Consider the following 24,013-nt stretch of genomic DNA (forward strand, 5'->3'; position numbering starts at 1 on the left):
AGAACTTTGGACTCGGGATATAAGATCCACAGACTGAATCTGCATAGCCAGGAATCTGATCCGTCAAGTCTGGTTCGCAGATCTCAGAATTTAGACCCGCGAGCTGGGACTCGGGACACCTCTGCCTCTCAGAGCTGTTGGCTCACAGCACTATTATCATCAAGCCTTAGAGCATCCAGGACCACACCATCTGAGGTCCAGAATTCCAAGTTCACGGATCATTAGGCTCACTGCCTCCGGGGATCTTGGAACCTCTGATTCTGCAACTCAGAATATCCAAGTTGGAAGGGGTAGTTATCCTCCCTCATTGGTTCATTCGTTCATTCATCAGTTGGTTCCTGGGGACAGCTGGCACTTGGGGCCCAGACTGAAGCCCTCGAGGGCGAGATAGAGGATGGTGCCCCCCGCCCCCGCATCCCCCCCCCCCACCGCCGCCGGCCCAGGCCCACCTCGGTAGTAGATGTCCCGGAAGGGCGAGTTGATGAACTCGCGCATGTTGCCAGTGCGCTCGGCGATGTCCAGCAGGACGGGGATCGTGTCGTTGCGGCCGTTGCTCAGGTTCAGCAGAGCCTTGGGCAGGCAGGTCTTCCCCGTGGACGGCTCTGCGGGCACAGATGTGCAGGATAAGGGGCGCTCGGCCCATGGCCCAAGCTGCTGGGCGGCGGGCGACAGGGCACTGGGCAGGGAGCCAGAGGGCCTGGCTGTGTCCCGCCTCCTCTCTGAGCCCATTCTCTGTCTGCCTCCATGGTACTGAGAGGGTCCCATGAATTCAGACGGGCAGTTCTTTAAAATGTGGGAAGCTGCAGTCTACAGAGAGATTGTTATCTACCAAAGCATATTTGGAGAGAATTTAAAAAATCAAATATGGGTTAACAAAGCCAACCATGTTTACGGCAGGATTTCTCAGAGCCTTTAATAGGCTAACAGAGACTATGAACTTCTAAAAGCCAGACACAGCAGACAGCCTTTGCCCACCTGTTTGAACATAGATCCTTTTCCCATGAAGCAATTAAACTAGTGCCCCTAGAGGGGAGCAGAGGGGGTACAGTGTTCCCCAAAGCATGGACTCCCTGCCACGGTGGACGTGAATTACCTTAGGAGGGGAGGGAGAGGACTTGGGGGTTCCGTGGATGCAGCAATAATAACACTGAAGGCCTGCCGTGAGCAAGGGTTCATCCCGTCATCAAATCTCTCTCATGAAGTCCATCTCCGTTTGGTACTAATGGGTCCCTGACGCTGCCCGCTAACACTTGCTAATGTTCCTTTGCAATTTTCTTTCCCTTGTATTAATGTTTATGGTTCCATGAGTTGATTTATATCTTAAAAGAGAAAGTCAGTGAAAGGAGAACTCCCCTGTGAATTAGGGACAGGGCAAAATCGTGCTGTGGCACCGGGAATGGCCCGATGCAGGTGTGGGACTGAGAGTGAGAGATGCAGGGTAGAATTGGGGGCGGGAGGTGCAGGAGTGGGGTCAGGGGTGGGAGATGCAGGAGTGGGGTGGGGAGTGAGGGATGCAGGAGTTGAGTCGGGGCAGGAGATGCAGCTGTGGGCTGAGGTGCCAGCTCTGGAACCAGGCACCTTGGGGCTCTAATCCTGTCTTTGCCCCCAATTTCTGTGCAATCTTTTCTCTGCTTCAGTTTCCTTTCTAGCTAAATTGAGCCCACAAAGGGAAATCGATGAGCCCATAGATGTTAGTGATGAGCCCCGCGCCAGGCGGACAGGAGCCCGCAAGAGATAACACCGTCACAGTTACAATTCCAAGGGAGCTGCTTTAGGATCCTCTCTCTGGATGCCAGGAATCAGTGGGGAGAACTTGAAAGATTCGGGGAGACCGGAATTCCAGCCCCAGCGCCCCCGGGAGTGAGGTGACTTGGACAAGCCTCGTCCTAGGCTGCCTCCCGCTGCACCCCTGTCGCCCAGCTCAGAGTAGACACCAGGTAACTATTTCTTGAACGAATAACGGACTCCAGTTCCCCATCTGCATAAGGGGGAGGGGAGCTGCCCCAATGCCGGCCAAGGCCCCTGGGGATTCTGTCCACTCTCAGCTCTCCCAGCCTGCATATGTCCTCTTCTCAGAGGATGGTGTCCCCAGCCAGCTAAAAACCTTTGTGTCACCTTTGTGCTTGTCTTCCTTTCTCCCCTACATCCACCCTCCAGCAGGTCCTATGGATTTTACCTATTTCTCCAATCTCTCCACCACTCTCCATCTCTGCTATCACCACCCTGGCCTAGCCACCATCTCTCTTGCATGCCCGAGACACCTGCCTGGTTTTCTCAGCCTCTCTGATTTCCTTCAATCCACTTTCCAACTCGCAGCTGGAGTGGTCACCTCAGAGCACAACCCTGATCATGGTGAGCCACAGGGCCTTTGCACATGCTGTCCCTACACCCCTTCCCTGGTCCTTCCTCCTCTTTTCACCTGGTTAACTGCAATCCATTCAGACCCAGCTCAAGTGTCAACTCCTCCAGGAAGCTCTCCCAGACTTTCCTGACGAGGTCAACTCTTCCGATACAGTCTCTTGTTGACACACATTACAGTTTGCAACTGTGTATTTATTTCTGTGATTGCTTGATCAATGTCGGTCTCACCAGGAGACTGTGAGAAACCTGAGGACAGGGTCACTGCTGCTTCGCTCACCATTGTTTGCCCCACGCTGAGCGCAGCTCCTGACACTTGGTAGGTACCCAATAACCATTTGTTGGGTTAATAAACATTCCGTAAAGGGGTGAGCTGGGCACCACAGGAAATTCCAAACCACAGGTGGTTTGTGTGGGCCGTGGTACTAGACCCTGAATTTGGGGTTCGGCACCCCTAGACCCAGGCTATAGCAGGGTGGGGCTGCTGCCAGCCTGGGTCCTGGGATGAGATGCCAAGAACACAGTCCTCCCAGAAGTGGGGAGGGACACGCAGTTCCAGGACTCGACCACCAGGTGGCGAAGTGGCTCTACCCATGGGGGCTGCTGGAGCTGGGGGCCCTAAGCTAATGTCAAAGGTGGGGTGGGGATCCGGGGGGGGGGGGGGGGGCGATGGTCACAGACTCCCCTGAGAATCAGGTGAGCTCATGAGCCTCTGGCTAGAAAAACATGCAGGGGTGGATCCAGGTTTTGTGGGACCCGAGACTTACACAATTTGGGGGTCCTGTTTATGAAACAACAATTATGAGTTCAAAATTAGGACCAGGGCCTTAGAGGGGCCAGAGCAAGCGAGAGGCCCGGAAGCTTAAAGAATGGGTCTTCCAGTAAATCTCTCTCTACACATGCGCTGTTCTCTACAACTTCAGGGAGCCCCCAAGCCTATCTTAGCCTCCCTCACCCGCGCTCATGCACAGAGACCTACTCTCCTGGGGGTTCTCAGCCTAGGCTAAGAGCCCCCCATTTTTCGGTCCTGACCTCAGGAGAAGATGGAATCCTTGGCAAGTCCAGCCTGGCGCCGCTCTGCTCCGCTAAAGACACAGGCACCAGTCCCCCACTTCACAGGAGTTCGCTCCACTCCAAGGCTCCCCACTTATGAACAGGGGCCAGGCTTAAATGTGGGTTACCTCCAAGCAAGATTATTCTCACCATCACGGAGCCCCTCCGAGGGCAGAGAGGAGCCCCACCCTCCCACAACTCTAAACCTGTACCCCAAACGAGGCCACATCGTCTGGCCATGCACCGTGAGTGGATATTTTTTCTAAATCCAGTAATTCTCTTCTGACACACACAATGGTACTGCATTGTATCGTTCTAGTGTTCAAAGAATCTGGCTGATAAAGGTATAAGGTCTACGTGAAAAATATACCGCAGGCTCGGCCACCCTACTGTGGCATTTAATTTACTCGAAGTACCTGAAGTCAAAAAAAGGCGCCCCTGCCTCCGAGAAGCTTCATCAGCCCTGAGCTGTAGACGCAGTCGGGCTTCCCGAGACAGGCCCTCCTCTGTAGCAGGTGCCACAATTCTTCACATTTTATACTCATTCGTGGGGCCATTTGGCCAGTTAATTATGGCTCAGCTGGACCCTGGCACCCAGCAGGTGGCTGACTTGCATCAAGGAGCTCACAAGCCAACTTGCCCGATTTACAGGGAAGCCTGGGGCAGCACAGAGGGGAGCGTTTTGAGCCTGGACAAGGCTGGAGAGTGAGCTCTCTGGGCTGAGGGCAGTCCCGGGGACAGTGGTGACTGGGACTTCAGCCTAGGGAAGGAAGCTGGAAAGCTGAGTGGGGGTGGGGCAGAGCCCGGGATGCAGAAGCAGGAATGCCCTGCTCCCTGCACCCAGGACCCCATCTGCCTGGTGCTCGGCACAGTGGAATTGTCTCTCCGCAGAGGCCAGGACTATGCTATTATCACTCCCCAGTTTATAGATGAGGAAATTGAAGCTCAGAGAGGCCACACATCCCTTACGTGGTGGAGGTGGGATTTGAACCCATGTGGGTAGACTTTGCTTACCTATGATGCTAACCTTTTCATAAATAAAGGCTGAATGAATGAAGGTAGTGAAGGCTCAGAGAAGTTAAGTAATGTGGTGAAGGACACACAGGATCAGACTCCTTGTGCAGTGCTCCTGCCGGCCAGTGCAGCCCACTGACCCAAGGGAAGATGCTGAGGGGGAAGGGGGCCCCCAATGCCAGCCCTCCCCCCACCCTTGACTGGCCCGCCCGCTACCCCTGCCTGGGTGGCTCACCCCGGAACTCCTCGTCAGTCAGGCGCTTCTTGTGGGTCAGCAAGAAGGGGAGCAGCCCGTCCAGGTCGGCAGTGGAGCCCCGGGACACGATGTCAAAGAGGATGGGCCGGTTGAAGACTTTGAGGATGGGGGGCGGCTGGGGCGCGGGAGCTTTGGGGCTCTGAGGCTGCTTCCTGAAGGGAATCGGGAGGCAGTGTGATGGGAGGGCTTGTCCCCTGGCCACCTCACCATCCCTGGGCCCCTAAGACTCCCTAGGAGCCCTAGGGACGGACCAAACTGAGAGGGAGGGGACAGCTGGAGACACAAAGGAATGTTTTATCCAACAAACTCTACCTAGTACCTATTATGTGTTGGGTAGAGACAGATGGACAGAAAGAAACACACAAGCCCGCCTAACCATCCATCCACCTACCCACCCACCCACCCACCCAACCATCCACCTACCCGCCCATCCATCCACCCAGCCAGCCACCCACTCATCCATACATCCCCCCACCCACCCACCCATCTATCCATCCACCCACCCCTCCATCCATTCATCCATCCATCCATCTATCTATCCATCCATCCACCCCTCCATCCATCTACCCACCCTTCAATTTATCACTTATCCAGTACTTACTAAGCCAGAGACTGAAAGAGACAAAGATAGTGAGAAAATAAAGGAGGAACACCAGACTAAAAGATAAAGCAACTCATTCATTTATTCAGTCATTCACTCATTGATTTATTCTTTCAATAAACATTTGAGATAAATGAGCCCATGCACATAGGTGCTTAGTTTAAGGCCTGCCACATAGTAAACACTCAATAAATGTCAGCTAATATTGCTCGTATTATTTAGTGCTGACTGTGTGTCCAGAGCCTTACGTGTGTGGAAGAAATGCTGAGCTACAGAGGCAGGTGGAGAAAGGACACGACACAGAGAGTTCTGGGGGAGGGGAAGCGATGGAGAGAGAAAGTAAGGGAAAAAACAGACATTCATTCGGTCATTCAACAAACATTAATTGGGCACCTACCGTGTGCTAGGTTTTGAGAGACAAAGAGCTGGGAGCAGCGCTAGCCCAGGGGCACCATGAGGGCAGGAATCCTCTCTGTCATGTCCTCACCCACCCAGACCCTGGCACATATAGGGGTGCAGTAAGAATCTGTTACGTGAACAAGAGGATAGAGAGGAGAAAGACAGAGGCAGAGACTGGGAGGGAGGAGAGAGAGGAGGGGAGGAAGAGCAACCACGACAGAGAGGAGTCGGGGCCACAGGGACAGGGGACTGAGGCCAGGGCAGGCTGTGGCAGTGGGCGGGGGCTACAGGGGCAGAGAAAGCCGGTGGCTCGCCAGGGGAAGTGGACAGTCGCTCTCCCTCCTTCTTCTGCCCGGGCCTCAGACTTTCCACCGTGGGGCAGGGCCTCCTGGGGGGGGGCCAGGAAGGCGAAAGAGGTGCCCTTCTGCTGATGGTGCACAGACTGGTGCAGCCCCTGAGGAGGGCACCTGGGCAGCCCCCATTATACCTGCTCCTGAACTCTGACCTTGGAGTCAAAAAACAAAATGAGAAGAACACCCTCGCCCCCAGACCTCACCGACGCAGCCTTCAGGGTCTCTGAAGACCTCAGGCACTCAGCCACACCCCAGTTCCTCCACGGCCCCTCCAAAGCCATTAGCCCTGACTGTCTGGGGAAGGGCTGGGGATGAGGGCTTGAAGGAGGGGTCTGAAGGAGGGGAAAGGGAGACACGGAGTGACCAGCTTCCGATAGGACCTCGAAGGGATGGGGACACTGGGCCACTTTACTGCCCTGGGCCTGCTTCCATCTCTGAGCAGAGGATATGTGGATTGTCCAGTAGCAGGTGGACGACATGGGTGGACGACTGCGAGGCCCCGTTCCTTGGACACGTCGAGCCTCTCCAGCCTCGGGCCCTTGTACGTGCACTTCCCTTCACCGGGAACACCCCCCCTCCAACCCTCCACCCCACCTTCATCCTGTGTGGCTGCTCCTTCTCATCCCTTAGCTTCAGGCTTAAATGTCAGCTCCTCCAAGAAGCCCTCCTGGACTACCTTTCCTGTATGAGCTCCTCTCTCCCACCTCAGCACCTCCCCCAACTGGAATTGTAGATTCACGTCCTTATTTACTTGCTTATTACCTCTCTCAGCCTCCAAACTGAAGGTGCCAGTGAGGGCCTCTCAGTGCCTAAACTGACCAGGGGCAGAATCTGGTCTGGCTCACCCCCGGAGCCCCACAGCCAACCCCACTGCCTGGCACGTGGTGGGTGCTCGAGAAACATTCACTGAACGAATCAGTGACTCAGTGAATAAATAAAGGGGACAGCTCCCGACCAGGCAAGGGCAGAGATGGTGAATGGGCTTCATTCAAGGGCCTAAATGAGTCCGTGATCAGCAAGGGGGACAGAGGAGGACCAGGTGACCAGAGGACATCTCCAGACTTCAAGACTGTCCTCCAGATACACACAGAGGCCTGAGAGGGGTTCTTAGGGGTTTCCATGGGCGGATACCTGGACAGACAGATGACAGATGGACAGATGGGTGGATAGATATTTGAATGAGTGAAGATGGACGGATGGGCTGGACAAGTGGATGGATGGGTGTAAGGTGGGTAGCTGGATGAACGGATGAGTAGCTGATGAAGGAAAGAGTCAAGGAAAGGGGCTGGTTTCCAAGTCTGGGTCAACTCAGGGCACATTAGGAACGGCAGGGCCCAGACCGAGAAAGGATCATAAACTGCACTAGTTCCACGGGAGCAGAGGCTGGGAGCGGAGGTGACTGTGAGACTGTAAGCACCATGCCCTCCCCTAAACTACCAAAAGCTTCGGGAAGTCCCCAGACTCCCTGAAGGACCGGGAGGGAGAACTCGACCTTATAAGGCAGGGAGTCCACAGGTGACAGCCACCAGGGTCAAGCTGGACACAGAACTCTAGGGGCCTGGGTTTGCAGAATGCCTCACAAACCACAGGAAGATGCCAGACAAATGCCCACTGGCAGGAGGATGGGGTCCAGACAAGGTGATCTGGGGGCTGGAGGCGCCCTGTCCCCAGCTAAGCCGGGCATAGCACGCATCACTGAGACGGCCACCCCCCCAGGGGCCTCTCTCCACTCTCCTCTCTTTCAGCCAGGCCTCGCTCGTGGGAAAGAAAGGGTGAATGCCTCAGCTGGAGCTTTAACTCTTCCCAGGTCCCTGGAAAGCCACTGGAGGCTCAGAAATGAAGGTGATGCTTGGAGAAGACCCAGGAGGGGCAGCTGGGGGATGCCAGCAGAAGAAGGTAGATGGATAGATGGATGAGTGGACAGGCAAACGGATAAAGATGAGGGACTGAGCAAATGAATGAGTGAATGAACAAATGGATGGAAAGACAGCCGGGTGAATGAACTGGTGATAAGAAGGAAGGAAGGAAGGAGCGGGGGCGGAGAGAGAGACAGAGAGAGAGAAAGAAAGGAAGGAAAAAAGAGAGAAGACATTAGAAATGAAAGGAATGAATAAAGTATAAATAGTTTGACAGACAGCTGACTGGCTGGATGAATAGAAACACTGGGTAGATGGGAGGATGGACGGATGTTTGGATGAGTCACGGTGGATAAATAGAAGGTTGGTTGTATGGTGGATGGATGGACAGATAGATGACAGATGGATAGGCAGATAGATAGCTATTTGAATGAGTGGATGGTGGATGGATGGATTGGACAAGTGAATGGACAGGTGGAAAGATAGGTAGCTGGATGAATAATGAGTAGATGATGGATGGATGGATGCCTGGATGGATGGGTAGATGGGTGAACGAGTGAATGGATGGATGGATGAATGAGTGAATGGATGAATGAGTGAATGGATGGATGAATGTGTGGATGGATGGATGGATGGGTGGATGGGTGGATGGATGGGTGAGCGAGTGGGTGGATGGATGGGTGAACGAGTGAATGGATGGATGAATGTGTGGATGGATGGATGGATGGGTGGATGGATGGATGGATGGGTGGATGGGTGGACAGGTGGATGGATGGATGGATGGATGGATGGATGGATGGATGGATGGGTGGATGGTTGGACGGGTGGATGGATGGATGGACGGATGGATGGACGGGTGGGCCGGACGGGTGGACGGGTGGATGGGTAGGTGGATGGATGGATGGGTGGATGGCTGGATGGGTGGATGGGTGAATGGGTGGATGGGTAGATGGTGGATGAATGGATGGATGGATGGATGGATGGATGGATGGATGAATGGATGGACGGATGGACGGGTGGACGGGTGGATGGGTGGATGGGTGGAAGGGTGGATGGGTGGATGGCTGGATGGGTGGATGGGTGAATGGGTGGATGGGTAGACGGTGGATGAATGGATGGATGGATGGACGGATGGACGGGTGGACGGGTGGATGGATGGATGGATGGACGGGTGGATGGATGGAAAGAAGGATGGATGAATGAGTAGATGGATGGATGGATGGAGGCAGGGATGGATGGATGGATGGACGGACAGATGGACAGGTGGATGGATTCAATACAGAGGAGGAGACCATTGGCCAGGCAGCCAGCAATACTCACTCTATGACCTTCTTCCTCCACCGCTTGTTGTCACTGGGGTGGTGACGATAGGTGCCATAGTCAAAGAGCGAGTCCATGGGTGCCTTCTTGGGCCCGGGCACCACCGAGGACTCATACAGGGTGGACTCTAGCAGGTCAATGGGGTTGGGCACCCCCTTGCGGAAGGCGCCCTGGAACTTCATGCGCAGGTTCGGTCGCCCATCGCCTGGGCCAGCAGGGCGACCCGCATCATTCGGTGTGGGCGAGGGGGAGCCGTCTTCCCCCTCAAACAGGTTGGCCAGCGAAGAGAGGGGGAAGGCCTCTCCACCAGGGAGGCCACTCTCATCGCTGGGAGGCTCCGCCACCTCCCCGGGCCCTGTGCAGGGGCCATCGCTGGGTTCCGCCATGCTGACCCCGGACCCGTCTGCACTGCTGGGCCTACGAGGGAACGGGAGGGGAGTCAGGCGGAGTCCAGCTGGTGGTGGGGGCTCCAGGAAGCCCCCTCCCACGTAGACAAACAGCACCGCTGCCAGCCGCTTCAAAGCCACCGTTGTAATGACAGGGGTGGGGGGGCCACTCCCAGATGTGGTTGGCTGCCAGCCCCAGGCAGGAGCTACAACAGGAGCCTCTTTCAGGGACCTGGACAGGCAAGTCGGCCTCGGGTCCAGCTACCCGGGGCGTCAGCTGGAGGAGGACGGGCCTCAGAGGCACACTGGGGCTTACGCCCGACCAACCCAACCAGCTTCAGAGCCCCACAGAGCAGCGTTCAAATCCAGGCTCCACACGTAGCAACTGCGTGACGCTGGGCGAGTCAACGCCTCACAGCCTCAGTTTTCTCACCTGTGAAATGGGGATGTCGAGGCGGAGAGCGTGCACTCCAGAGGTCAGCGCAGTGCCTGACATACAGGAAGCACCCGCTAAAACATAACCAATGGATGCATGCTGCAGGCACAGGAGGTGCTCAGAAAGTACGCGTCAGCCAGTAGCCCGCACCGTCACGATCCCCATTTTACAGAACAGGAAACCAAGGTTCCAAGACTGCAGCTGACCTCCCCCCAGTGCCGAAGGCTGATCCCTTCCCTCCCCTCTTTGCTCGGTTAACTCCCACCCCTGTGTTCCCGGCTCAATCGTCCCTTCCTCTGGGAAGCCCCCCTAACCATGTGTCCACGGATTAGTTAATCCCCGGGCTGTGAGCACCGGGAGGCAGGGAACGCAGCTGTCTTGTTCACTCCTGCGTCCCCAGCACCTAGAAGGGCGCCACACGGACAAACGACCTCGTGACAAAGGTGTTCTCTGTTCCCATCTCTCAGATGAGGAAACAGGGGCTATGAGAGGGGCAGTCACACAGCTTGCAGGGAGAAGAGCTGAACTGGAGCCCAGGTCTCTCAGGCTCTGGGCCCAGACTCTGACTCTCTGTAGCTGGAGCAAGGGTGCGGAGGGGCGAGGCCGCGCTGGCCGGCTGTCACCCTCTGCCCTCTGCAGCGCAGTGCTGGCCGGGCGGAGCTGGGCACCGAGGGCCAGTTTCCTGGATCTCCCGCCATCCCGCCCTGGCTGCAGGGAGATGTCTGAAAAGCTCTCTTTTCTGTGTCTCCCCGTCCCTGCCCGACACATTAGCAGAGGAACAAATAAAGACCGGTCCCACCTTGTTTGTTCTGGGGCTGCCAGGAGGGAAGGCTTGGACCAGAGAGGTTGAGCGCACGGCAAGAGGCCTCTCTTGGCGGGCACAGCGGGGCACACAGATGTCAGAGTTCCCACCGGGGACTGGCCCCTTCTGTATACCGTGGGGAGGGCGAGCCTGGACTTTAGAGTCACTCAGGCGTGGCTTCTAACCCCAGCCCTGCTATTTACATGCAATGTGACCTTGGGAAAGTCACTTTAGCCACCTGAGCCTCAGTTTCCTCGTCTGTAAAATGGGCACAATTGTAGTAGCTTTTTCACAGGTTTGCAGGAAGAATGAAACAAGACCAGGCATGTCCAGTGCCGACCCCGGGATTTAATGGGGGGCTGTTGATGATTATAGTCAAAGGGGGAAGAACAGGCTAGGAGCATGGTTCTAGCTTGGCCCTGGTTAGTTAGCAGCTGTGTAATCTTGGGCCAGTCACTTCCTCTCTCTGGGCCGCAGTTTCCCCACGCCCCCTCCTTGAGTTCCTGGGAGATGTCAGTGGCCTCGGGAATTTGAAGTGCCCACTCAGTGCCAGCACCCAGTAGGACCTCAGGAGACATTAGTTCCCATCCAGCTGCCAGGTGGGAGAGGGAGACCTGGACCCTCAGCCCCTGGAGGTGGCCACGTGAGTGTGGGCCTTGTTCTGCAGGGACAGGGGGCATGTTGAGGCAGGAGGGGCGTCCACTAGGGTGCAGGCATTGAGGGGGAAGATCAGGCTTTCCCGGGCACACTGGGGACCCCAGCGTCAGACGGAGACGAGGTGTTGGGCAGATGCCTCTGCTATCAGCACCCTCCTAATTAATGTGCCCCTTCCCAAGGCACCCCTCACCCCGCTGGAGTGGGGCCTAGTGGACACCCCCCTCAGGGAGCTCCCAAGGCCAGAGGAAGCAGCCACGAGGGCCCCTCCAACCCTCTGCCATGCCTGCACCCCTCCAAGGAACCTCAACCCGACGGCATCCTGGGTTTCAGGGGCTCCACAACAGGGGCTCTAAAGTCATCACCCCAGCTTCAGGTCTCCTCTCAGCCACTCACTCACTGCTGTTAGCCTCGGGCGAGGCACACAGCGATCACGATTAGCAATTTAATCATGATGAAATGATAATTACGAAATAACCCCATCACCATCGTCATCCTGTCGCCTCACTCTGCCAGGCACCAGCCTCAGAGCCTCGCACATGTACCCTCCCCAGGTCCTCACTGCAGCCCCAGGCCGGAGGTTCCCAGCTGGCGGCCATTCTGCTCCCCAGGGACACTTGGCCATGTCTGGGGACATGTTTGGTTGTCACACTGTGCAGAAGAAAGAGGGCTACTGGCCTCTAGTGGGTCAAGGCCAGGGAGGCTGCTAAACATCCTACAGTGCGCAGGGCAGTCCCCACCACAAGGAACCAGCCCAAACGTCCATAGTGCTGAGGTTGAGAGACTCTGCCCTGGAGGTAGGTACTGTGATCATTCCCACTTTACAGATGAGGAAACTGAGGCCCCGAGAGGTTAAGTGAGTTGCCTGAGGCCACACAGCAGGTTAGCGACAGAGCCAGGATTCAAATTCAGGCAGTTGGCTGTAGAGCCTGGATCACCCTAACCCCTCGGTTGACTGGGCCTGGCCTGAGTGCCACACAGAGCCCTGACAATATCTTGTTCAAGCAGCATGATGGCCCTGGGAGGTGAGGATTATTACTAAACTACCAGCCCATGCTCATCATTCTAAGGCTCAGTTTCCCTCCTGGATAAGGAGGGTTGCAATAACAGCAGGGCTGTTCCTGTAGGGCCGCATGACACAAGGCAGGTCAAGTGTCTCTCGGGCACCTAATCAGCACTGGATAAATGCTGTCATCGTCCTCATCACCATCATGGTACAGACTCCTTCCCTGCCCTCCTCACCCCTCCCATGCACACCCGTGTCGCAGTCCTCCAGCCTGGCAGTCACGGCCCGGGTTCAGATTCCCCCACCCCTCCCAGCCTCTCCCTCGGTTAACCCCCCAGAGCCAGGCGAGCAAAGCTGGGCTCCTGCTCCCATTCTACAGCTGAGGAAACTGAGGCTGCGACAGGCCACTCAGGGAGCGAATGGCCATGAAGAAGGCCTCTGGATCCTAACCCTGGACTCCTTCACACCACGCCACCCAAGCATGCGTGCACACCAGTGGGCGTGTACACACACACACGTATACACACACACACTCACACTCACAGCCTGCTCTGCTGCTCTGTGGCAATTCTCTCCCCAAACGCTGCCCTGTTCTCTGTGGTCGGGGCCAGAGTTCCCTCCCAGTTCTAATTTGCCCTGTAGGCTGTTATTACACATTCCAAACCCCTGCCAGGCGTGGGAGGGAAGGAGGAGTGCAGGCAGAGAGAGGCTGAGGCCCCGTGCGTCTCCTCTGCGTGTGAATGTCATGTGTGCTCATTTGCGTCCTTCCCCGTGTGCATGCACGTGTGTGTGCCCGCTGCGAGCAGGCCATCCCGGGCCCTTCACCTCACACTGCGAATGCCTTTGCAGCAGGCAGCACCCAGCAGGCACCAGGCTCGCCTTAGGGGCCCCACCCAGGACGTCTGTGCGTGCCTGTGAACATCCCCACACTCTGTGTCCCCATGGAGTTCATTGAAAGCAGCGGTTCTCAAACGTTTTGTTTTAAGCATCCAAACCCTTTTTTGGAGTATCTATATCAGATTATAGTCTGCGCACAGAGGGTAGTTGTGACAGGATGGACGGAGAGGGGATCTGAATCTCAGGGCCCAAGGGGCAGGATTAGAAACCATTCACCTATTCATTTATTCAACAAGTATTTATTGAGCACCTACTGTGTGCCAGGCACTGGGGATACGGAGGTGAGCAAGACAGAAAAATCCCTGAAACAGAGTAAACTGCTAGACAAAGCAAGAAGCAGAGTCGTGTCTGGTGGTGTGAAGAGCTGTGTAGACCAGAAGGACTCGGGAGTGGCTGAGTTAAGGGGTGCGGGCGTCCCGAGCAGGGTGAGGAGATACAGGGCTGAGCCAGGGTCCCCGAGCCTTCCTCTCTGCCTGAAGGTCATCACTGTGACATTAGACAGATCAGGGGGTCGGCTCCCAGACCCACCACTCATTGGCTGGGTGACCTTGAGCAAGGTACTTAGCCTCTCTGGGCCTCCTTCCCTCACCTGTCCCCGTGGGGATCTTAACTGGGTCATTGTGAGAAAGGAGTTGCGTCAGGCACCTGGCAGAGAGGAAGCCCTCAATGAACGGCAAATTGCATGACTAAGTGAAGGACAGGTGCCTTCTCTCCGAGAACCCCAGATCCAACAAGGGCGGAGGTCTCCTGCTCCCTCGCCCTGCCCCCACGCAGGGGGAGGAGGAAGGGGCCCAGCCTCACCGCAATCCCGTTAACCCCGGGCTTTGCCTGAGCTCGTGGAAACCCTGGCACATATTTGCCAAATCCCATCCTCCTGATTAAGTGACCCAGGAAAGCCGCTTAATCTGGGGGCAAGTTTGGGCGTGCAGGGTGCTCCACGCCACGGAGAAGGATTCCAGGAAGCTGGTTCCTAGCAGTTCCCTCCCTCCCTCCCTTGATTCACTCCAACAGGCATCTGTTGAGTGCCACATGTTTGCAGGGCACCCGGGGAAGCATGAAAGAGTGGAACCTCAGGGAGCTCACAGTCTAGGAGGGAAGACAGATGGCGTTTCCCTCCTCCAGGCCTTTGCCCGGGCTGTCTCCTCTGCCTGGAACTCCTCCTTCACCGGCTGGCTCCCAGTCTTCAGGTCTCGTCTTAACCACCACTTCTGAAAAGCCATCCTAGCTCCGCAGTCTAAACCAGCTCCCTTGTTCATCACTCTTAGAGCAATGCATGCCTCTAAGGGGGCATTGAGGAATGGCGAGGCCTGAGGCGCTGGGAGAAGAAAGGTGGGAGGGAAGAAGAGATGGGTGATTGGATGGGTGGATGCGTGGGTGGGTAGAAGGTGGGCAGACCAGGGGGAAAGTTTTGGGCTCTGAGACAGACCCAGTGCACTTTCTTCTCCCCCCATCTTGGGGCTCCTTGCCCAATCTGTGGGGTCCCCAATTCCTGTGGTGCCCTGGAATAAACACAACTCCGAGCGCCTGTCAGTCCAGATCAGTCTTGGAGAGGTGGTGTGGTTGAGAAAGGGACTAGGAGGACAGAGAGCCCGAGGTTTGCTGGTGCTGGAGAGGAAAGACTAGCTCCATCCAACCCTCCACCTTCCAGGTGAGGAAACCGAGGCTCAGAGCGGTGGAGTCTCTCGTCCAGTGTTGCTCAGCTCCTGAGACGGGGAAGCAGGATTAGAAACTGTGTGGCCCCAGGACCTGTGCCTTCAATGGGTACTTTACAAGGACCAGGGGACTTGAGAAGGCTGAGTTGGAAGGAGGGGGCAGGGTGGCCAACTCAGCAGCTGACTCAGCAGCTGTGTGACCCTGGGCAAGTCACCTGGCCTTCCTGTGCCTCGGTTTCCTCACCTGTAAATGGTGGTGATCACAGCACCTACCCCAGGAGACTGGTGTGGGGGTTAAGTGAGATAGTGTGTAAAACACTGACCCAGTGCCTGGCAGAGAGCAGACACTCAGTAAAGGACGGCCGGTGTGAGCATCATCGGCATCATTCTATTATTATTATTAGAGATGGATGAACAAACAGACGGAGGGCCAAGGAAGGTATAACTACCAGGGGGGCGGAGTGGCTGGGCCCAGAGCCTGGGACCCTGGCAGCCACCTCGGAGCAGCCGCTTGGCCTGGTGAAACCGGCTGCCTGCCAGGCTGCCTGAGGCTCCGTGGCCCCTGGTGGGCGGCAGCAGTGGGGGGGCATCATGCCATGGCGGGCACCTTCGCCAGCAAGCCTGTGTTTACCTAGCAGGTCTCAGCCCAGCCCGCTTCCTGTTTGCTGCACAGTGGCCGCCTGTCCAGGGCAGACAGAGCCCCAGTGTCCCATCAGGTCCCCCCTACCGGGGAGGGCACCCCCCTCAAGTGTGCACCACCCAGGCGGGGCAGGCCTAGGGTGACTCACCGGGACCCACAGAGGGCAAGGCCAGCGTGGCCACAGCAGTCACTCGGTCATTCCGCAAGCCCTTGGCTGGAGGGGTCCTGACAGTGCACACAGCTACCCGTCCGAGCTCTCACGGGCACCCATTCCCATCCAAGGGTCCTCAGCCCTGGCAGGGGCCACCGGGAGGCAGTGTGGTTGAACAGTTTAAGGGCATGCGCCGTGCAGCACAAAAGGCCACGTATTGTGTGATTCCATTTACATGCAATGTCCAGGATAGGCAAATCCATAGAGACAGAAAGCAGATTAGTGGTTGCCAGGGGCTGGGGGGGTTGGAGGGGCCATGATTGTTAACGGGTATGGGGTTCCTTTTTAGGGTGATGAAAATGTCCTGGAACTAGATAGTGGTAAAGTCTGTACAGCTCTGAATACACTAAAAAACCACTCAATTTTACACTTTGAAAGGGTAGTTGTATGGTATGTGAATGACATCTCAATCACCCTTCCTGGTTCAACGACCTTGGGCAAGCAGCTCTCCCGCCTTGATCCTCAGTTTCCCCGGTGCAATGTAGGAACGTCATGAGGATTAAACGTGCGGAAAGGGTCTGGCGCAGAGCAGCGAGCGGCTCAAGGACATGATGTCCCTGTCCCAGGAGGCTCCGGGCCCTCTTCCCTCTCCTCACCCCATCCTGGCAGAGCGCAGCCCCAGGATTCCACCCCCTCAGACTCAGCCCTGCTTGGATCACGATGCTCCAGTCCAGGAGGAGGGAGGCCTCAGAACCTTAGGATCCCCTTCTCCCTGGCCCAGCCCCTCTCCTGGAGGACGGTCACAGCACAGAGACCCCCAGAGAAGATTCTGTAGCCTCAGGAACCGCCCAGCCTATATTCTGTTCCCCACCTGCCACTCACTGGCTAGGTGGCAGTGAGCAAGTCACTTCTTCTCTCTGGGCCTCAGTTTCCTCTTCTATAAAATGGGGGAAATCATTACAGCCACTTGGGAGGGGTGAACCCATATTCGCTGTATAATTACTAGTTGTACTGTACATTCATGCTTTCCATTAAAAAATTAAATGAGAGCCCTATATCAAAGGGCTGGGGTGAGGATTGAATGGGGCAATCCAAGAGTTTAGCACAGCACCTGGTACACAGTAAGTGCTCAGCAAAGACGAGGCCCCAGGAGGGCAGGGCGAGCGGGTGCTGGGATCCAGACTTCCCGGCTCCAAGACCAGGGCTCGTGACTCTGCTCGGAGACCTTGCCTTCCTAAAGGGTTTTCTCACCTCCTCCTCGATTCCGTCTCTGGGAGGCTGTCAGACACTGCCCTGTTTCCCAGCAGAGAGGCTGAGGCCCAGAGAGGACAGGACACCAACCCGCCCATACATACATCCCTCCACCACATTCCCACGTGCAAATGTCCTGAGGTTACCAAGTCAGAGGAGAACAGAGACCCGAGGAATGAATGAATTGGGCAGGAGCCGGGGAAGGGAGCCCAAGGCAGTAAACCAGTTTGAGATCCTCTCTCTGCCCCAGCCCATCCCCCCAGCCTGTGTCAACAGTGGGCTGCTGTCTCTGGTTAACTGCTTAGCATCACAGCTGAGGCTACTGCCTGAGATTCCACCATCAGCAGTGCCTGCCTTCACTGGTACATTCCATACAGCATCTTCTGTGTAATCTAACTAATAACTCTAGAAGTTATTATTATTGTCTCCACTCCCAGATGAATAAATTAAGTCCCGGGAGAATGGAGGGGGGCTGACATTCACCCACCACCTACCGTGCGCTGAGTACTTTCACATCTATCTCCCATCTGACATAGGCACTGTTGCTATCCCCATTTCACAGATGAGCAAACTGAGGCTCGGAGAGACCCAGCCAAGGTCACAACTCAGCAGGAAGGGAATGTGGCTAGGATTCCAACCATTGGCTTTTAAACCCACCTGAGTCCATGCCTTTGGGGTCTGAGATGCCCTCTCCCTGGGGCCGCCTTTCTAAATGTCCAGGGAACTCACCAGGGCAGGCGGGCACAGGGGTGAGGAGCTGGGATGCCACAGGCAGAGAGTTTGAACTTGGCGTTGCCACTTGGTAGCTATGTGACCCCAGGAGGATCCGTTCACTTCTCTGAGCTTCAGTTTCCTTGTTTCTAAAAAGGAGCAGATCGCAGCCCCCGCCACTGGGTGCTTGGTCATTGTGGGTGTCTGAACCTCATAAAGTGCAGCCCCAAAGGACTGCGTGTGGAGTGATGGGCACTCAGACACAAGCTCCAGATACGCTTGCTGAACGAATGGACTCGACGAAGCAATGCACAAACTCATGGACACAGATGCGAGGACTAAACGACAAGCCCAGTCATCCATTGTCCACACGGCAGACGGATCGCCAAAGCTGAAACTCTACCCAACTCACGAGCTGGCTCACTAACGCCCTCCCTCCCATCCTTGAACAGATCATTACAGAGCACCTCACACGTGCCGGACTCTCTGACCTGAGACCCAACACCCCGCAGTGAGGCAACAGCTACCGTGAGTCCATTGTGCAGGTGAGGACACTGAGGCTCAGCGAGGACAGGACACTTGCCCAAGCCCACTCGGTCTCAGAGCCACAGCCTGAATCTGAGCAGGTCTCTTCCGACGCCCCTGCCTTGTTGATCGGTCTGTTCAATCATTCCTTCCTTCCTTCCTTCATTCATCCACTCTCCGCAGGTATTCCTGAGCCCCTCCTCTGTGCTAAGGGGACACAGGCGTGAACCAGGCCAACAGGTCCCCAGCTGAGGTCAGTCAGCCCCTTGCCCGCTGGGGTCTCCCCTGAGCCCGTGGGGCCCGCCCAGGGCATGTGTAAGAAGCGGGGCCCCCTTACACACACACACACACACACACACACACACACACAAGGAGCTGTCCCAGAGGGTGGTCAGCCCTTCTGGTCAGCCGGGTAGAAGCCAGGCCACTCCACCCTTGGGGAAAAACAGACGCCCGGTGAGACTGTGAAGCTCTTTGTACAGGGGGCTGGCAGGGCGTGTGGGCGGGAGGGGTGGCCGTTACTCACCACCCCAGGATAAATAAGAGTATTCCCATTTCGTCAATGGCCCGCCTGTCTGTGCCCGAGCCCCCACCTCCTTCTGTGGTCTTTCCCACCCTCTGACCTCATCTGGAGCAGACCCACGAGCGTTGATGGAGGGCTCCCTAGGCCCCTGGAATGGTCTCTGTGACCCTCCCTCACCGATGAGGAAATCTGCTCACAGAGGTGGAGTAACCTCCCTGGGGTCACACAGCCAGCAGCAGCCAGAACTCAGCGCAGAAAGGGGAGGATAATGACCAGGAAGGGGCTCAGAGGCAAGAAGGAAGTCAGAGTCACAGTGAAAGTGAGGGCCTGGCCTCCCTTCCTCATTCCAGGGTGCCAGCTCACGGGACACAAGGACACCTAAGGCAGGGGGCATCCAGGCCGGGGCAGGAGTGGCAGCCAGAATAACCTGAATCCCCCTGGAGATGGCAGAGCTCTGACTTCCAGCAAACCCCGGGTGGCAGCCCCAGGAACAGAGAGGTTAAGCCACTTCCTGAGGTCACACAGCAGGGAGCAGCAGAGCTGGGATGTGAACAGAGGTGGGTCAGACTCCAACAGAGGTGAGTCCAAGGTGGCTTTCCAGGAAGGAAGCTGAGCTGGCCACTGGGATTTCAGGGACCCTAGGGGACCAGAATCACTTGGATCTGGCTTCCAGGTCCAGCTCTGCCACGGGCCCTGGGTAAACCGCTTCTCTCTCTGAGCCTCGCTTTCCTCAGCTGCCAAATGGGACTCCTGCCCCCGCCCACCTCCAGTGGGAGGGAAGCTGTGACACCATCGAAGTGAACATCGGGTGGCAGACGTTGGTTATAAGCTAAACAGTCCATGTTGCGCTGGAGACAGTCTACACCCACTCCACGAAGCAGGAGCTATCATATCCCATTTTACAGATGAGGAAACTGAGGCCCAAAGAGTGAGGAACCAGGTAGCCAGGCTCCGGCTCTAGTTTTTAAGCATTAAATCAGCAAAGTAGGAAACACTGACGGCTCCTGGCGCTCAGTTGATGCCTGTAAACATTTCATGGCTGAAAAGGCACCGTCCTCGGTCCAAAGGCAAGTCTGGATCTGCCCCTGCCCCCTTCTGCCTGCCTGCCTGGCACAGAGGGGCTCTCAGAGCACACCCCAGGGATGTGCGGGAGGAAAACATGCCCTGGAACAGGCCGGGGAACAGAGTGAGGAAGAAGATGGTGCTTCAGAGCCCCACCTGTGTGCCCTGGATGGTCCCTGCAGTGGGAACTGAGAGCCCCATTTGACAGATGAGGAAACTGAGGCTCAGAGAGGCCAGGTGACTTGCCTGAGCTCCCTGGTGAGGGAGCAACAGGCCTAGGTTAAGCCCAGGTCTGTCTGAGCAATTCAGCTTATCTTTACACTGCAGAGTGTCTTCCCCATGACTCGGGGTCCAGACAATGGGGACAGGCCACCTTGGAAGTTACAGGCACGGATCTGGGAATCAGACAAACGGAGTCCAGATCCCAGCTCTGCCCTTTCCCAGCTAAGAGACCCTGGGCAGGCGACTTCACTACCCAGACCTCAGTTCCTCCCTCTCAAAAATGGGTGGAATCGTAGTTTTGCATCCAAATGTACTAAGAGCGTTTGGCTCAGGGCCCGGCACACAGTAAGTGCTCCGTAAATGCTCACTACCATCATAATGACTACTAATGCAGCCAGGCTTGGCTAAAGCCAGACAGAATCTTGCACCCGGCATTCAGAGCAGCAGCTGCGGGGCCCAGGACCACAAGTATCTCAAGAGATCTGAATTAATCTTTAACAGGTAAATTCCACTCCAAACCGGCGATGTGGAGCATTCCAGAGGGCCTGCTGGCATAAAGCGTTCTCTTGGCTCCCTGGATCCTGAGTGTCACAAGAAGAGGAGCTGTTCCCTGGGTCCCCATGATTTGGAAAGGGGCCTGGAGCGTCTTTCCCATAGTCAAATGGGGTAAACTGAGGCAGAGAGCAGGTTGGGGGCATGTGGGGGGTAGGGACTCCCACTCCATGTGGATCCCCCCTCCCAGGAACAGAAGAGGAGCTCAAAGGGCTAGGCCCTCTCAAATGATGCGTTCAGGGCCGGCCCCGTGGCTTAGCGGTTAAGTGCGTGCTCTCCGCTGCTGGCGGCCCGGGTTCGGATCCCGGGTGCGCACCGAGGCACCACTCCTCCAGCCATGCTGAGGCCGCATCCCACATACAGCAACTAGAAGGATGTGCAGCTATGACAGACAACTATGTACTGGGGCTTTGGGGGAAAAATAAATAAATAAAATCTTTAAAAAAAAAAAAAAAAAAAAAAAAAAAAATGATGCGTTCAGTCACTCGATTGTGCAATGGAGATTTACTGAGTGGCAGGCAGCGAGGCCAAGTCTTATGTGTTTCTCTCCCTCCTCCCTCTGCCTCCAGGGCCCCCCTCCACTGCCCACCCCGGGCCTTACATCTCTCTCACGGACGACTTTCTCAGCCAGGGGACCGGCCTCCCTGCCTGGCTCCCACTCTGCAGCCAGAGGGACCTTTCCAGACCACACAGCCAGCCTGGACTTTTAGGGCTTCTGGGCCTGACCTAGCCTCTGCCTGTCTGACCCCTGCCCTGACTGTTTATGTCACATACTCCAGACAAATGGAACAACTCTCGGCTCCACAAACACCAGGTTTACCCACCTGGTAACAGGGAAAAGTCAGGTCTTTACCTGCACGCCCTTTCCCCTACACCTGCATTTCTTCTTCGAGGTGGGGCTCAAACACCACCTTGATCAAGCCCTCCCTGATCCCTTCCCTGTCTGCTCTCCCACCCTACAGCATTCTCTTCTGGCCCCCATTCATTCCACAGCATACATTTGTCAAGTATCTGCCATACGTGCTCACCTTGCTGGGTGCCCACAGGTCAGGCGGGGTGCTGCCCGCCTGGAGGCCACAGGTGGCACAAGGGGCAATCCCAGTGTCAGGGAGTGGCAGTGGGGGGGCAGCCCTTCCTCCCATCCTGCTGTCTCTCTTGGACCACCCAGTTCAGGCCCCTCAGGCTGGAGCTAAGCTGGGGCCAAGGTGCGTCAGTGCCCAGCCCAGGGCTGGCACAGGTGGGCTTTCCAGGGGGTCTGCTGGGCAAAGGAGTAAATGGCTGAGGCCCAGCTCACACCACATGAGGCGGGAGGAGCGTCCACAGCCCCTGACCCGGATACAAGGCGGCTGGTCTGGATTTCGCTTGGGGAATTCGGGCGTCTTCCCAGCTCTCACTATTTTCTTTTCCTTTTTCCCTAAACCTGGGAAGACTCCATTTCAAAATGACCCACCCTGGTTTTACAAATGTGAACCTGACTGGCCCACAACGACCACTTGCCATTCGTTTGGGGATCCCCTCCCGGCTCCAATTTACCAGTAAAGGTGAGAATGAGGGGTCCCCAGCCTTTCTGGTTCCCGCCGTTATGCAAACAGAATGAACTAGAGAAATGTGGAAATGGCCAATGACCTTTCTTCACCCCTTCCACTAAGAAGGTGTTTGGGGCAACCACCACCAGCTCCAGCAGGGTAACAGCCGGCGCCCCCTGAGCTCTGAGTGTGCGCCAGGCCCGCCGGGCTCCCCACCACAGCCTCGGGGTCGCCTCCGTATACCCCATTTTACACAGGAGCTCCCCCCCACAGCCCCAGACAGCCCCCGCTTCTAACCTGGCAGACGACCTGGGCCTGCCCCTTCCTCCCAACCTCTCTCAAGAGGCCACCTCTTCACCTTCCTCCAGGGCAGTCCCCAAGTTACCCCCCTGTCCTCGCCCCGGAGATACAGTGGCAAAGCTGAAATCCTCCGGTGGTTCTTAGCGGCCCAGAACAAAGCTCGCACACGCCATCACGCCCCCACCCCCAGCAGAGACCCTTGGTTTAGACGCTGAGCCAGAGCAGCCAGGGGCCCACCCCCTCCCCAGCAGTTTTCAGGGCACCCCCTGGTCCCCAGGCCGGGATGGCTTTGGAGCCAGACAGCTCTGGGTTTAAATTCCTCTTGGCTACATCCCAGACCTCAGCCTCAGTTTCCTCGTCTGCAAAACGGGGAGGACGCTGGAGGGACCGGATGGGACTGGGCCATTTGGGGATGGTAGGTGGCTCAATCCACGCGTCTGTGGTTGCTATCTCCAGGCAAGTGGGGACTGTGGGAGGCCTCTCCCTGGCCTCAGGGACCTCCCAGGAGTCTCCACCGCCTAGCAGAGACCGAGGTTAAAGATTTTCCTGCCTCTTGGGGAAAAGCCATCTCTGGACTCAGTAACAAATCAGCCGCCTTTAGAAGTTCCAGACTCCCCAGTCCCTCAGGCTTTGCTTAGAGGTGGAGGGTAAACCGCAGGCCCCCAACTCCGGCTTCCAAGCCCCGCAAATGGGGATGCCCCCACGGTGGGCTGCAGGGCCTCCTACTCTTTGATTCCGGGCTTGGGTCTCGGGGATCCGGGGACATCCCTCCCCAAGACCTGCAACTCTAGGGCCCAGGTTGGCGCCCATTTCACAGGCGATCAAACTGAAGCCCAGAGGGGTGGTCCCGGCCCCAGGGCACCCAGAGGGGCCCCGCGCCTCCCGCGCCCCGGGCCGGGACTTCGGCGCCTCCGAGACGTCCCCAGGGGCGCGAGGGGACCTCGGCTGCGCCGTCCCTCCCGGGGTCCCCGTCCTGAGGGCCCAGGCCCCACTCACCTCCGGACAGCGCGGCGCCGGCGGCCGGAGCGCGGCGCTTCCTGAATCCCGGCCGGCCCGCCCGCGCGCCCCTCCTCCCCGGCTCAAGTTCCAGCCGCCGCGCCGCCCCCGGCTGCTCCCCGCCCCGCGGCCGCCCCCGACCCCGGCATCGCCGCCTCTGCGGGGCAGGGGAGGGCCTCAGTTTCCTCACCCGGAAAATGGGCGTCACGCTCCCTGGATGGAGGGGCAGGTGCTGCTTGGAGAGGGCACTGGTTGGAATCCTGAGATTTCGGGCTCCTGCCTTCCCCGCCCTGGGACCGAGGCCTCATCTGTGAATGTGTGTCTGGCTGGTTCCTCCATGCGTTCGCCCATTCATTCATTCATTCATTCGGCAGACAATTCAGAGCCTGGTCTGCCGTGGGTCCCGCCCTCCGGTAGCTCCGCGTCCAATAGGGGAGGCACCTGGGATACAGACAGCGCCCGTCCGGCACTAAATAAATGTGAGCTCCGTTTCTTCCCCCTCTTTACCCAG

General features: G+C 56.9%; 1 protein-coding gene across 2 annotated transcripts in view; it reads right to left on the reverse strand.

Moving 5' to 3' along the window:
- Positions 1-23,804, reverse strand: part of TRPV4 (transient receptor potential cation channel subfamily V member 4) — a 37,827-nt gene extending 14,023 nt beyond the window's left edge. The window contains exons 1-4 of one of the 2 annotated variants that reach the window (XM_087424085.1): positions 23,693-23,804; positions 9,211-9,627; positions 4,661-4,833; positions 450-602 (exon numbers count right to left, since the gene is read on the reverse strand). In XM_087424085.1, the coding sequence (XP_087280211.1) occupies positions 450-602; positions 4,661-4,833; positions 9,211-9,596 (712 nt within the window). In that variant the 5' untranslated portion in view covers positions 9,597-9,627; positions 23,693-23,804. Of the gene's footprint in view, positions 1-449; positions 603-4,660; positions 4,834-9,210; positions 9,628-23,502; positions 23,536-23,692 lie in introns of those variants that run through there. The other variant, XM_004429881.3, reaches the window with a different exon arrangement.
- Positions 23,805-24,013: the final 209 nt, after the last annotated feature.

Source organism: Ceratotherium simum, chromosome 35, assembly GCF_057802395.1.
Source record: "Ceratotherium simum simum isolate JZ-2026a chromosome 35, ASM5780239v1, whole genome shotgun sequence".
Classification (NCBI taxonomy): Eukaryota; Metazoa; Chordata; class Mammalia; order Perissodactyla; family Rhinocerotidae; genus Ceratotherium; species Ceratotherium simum.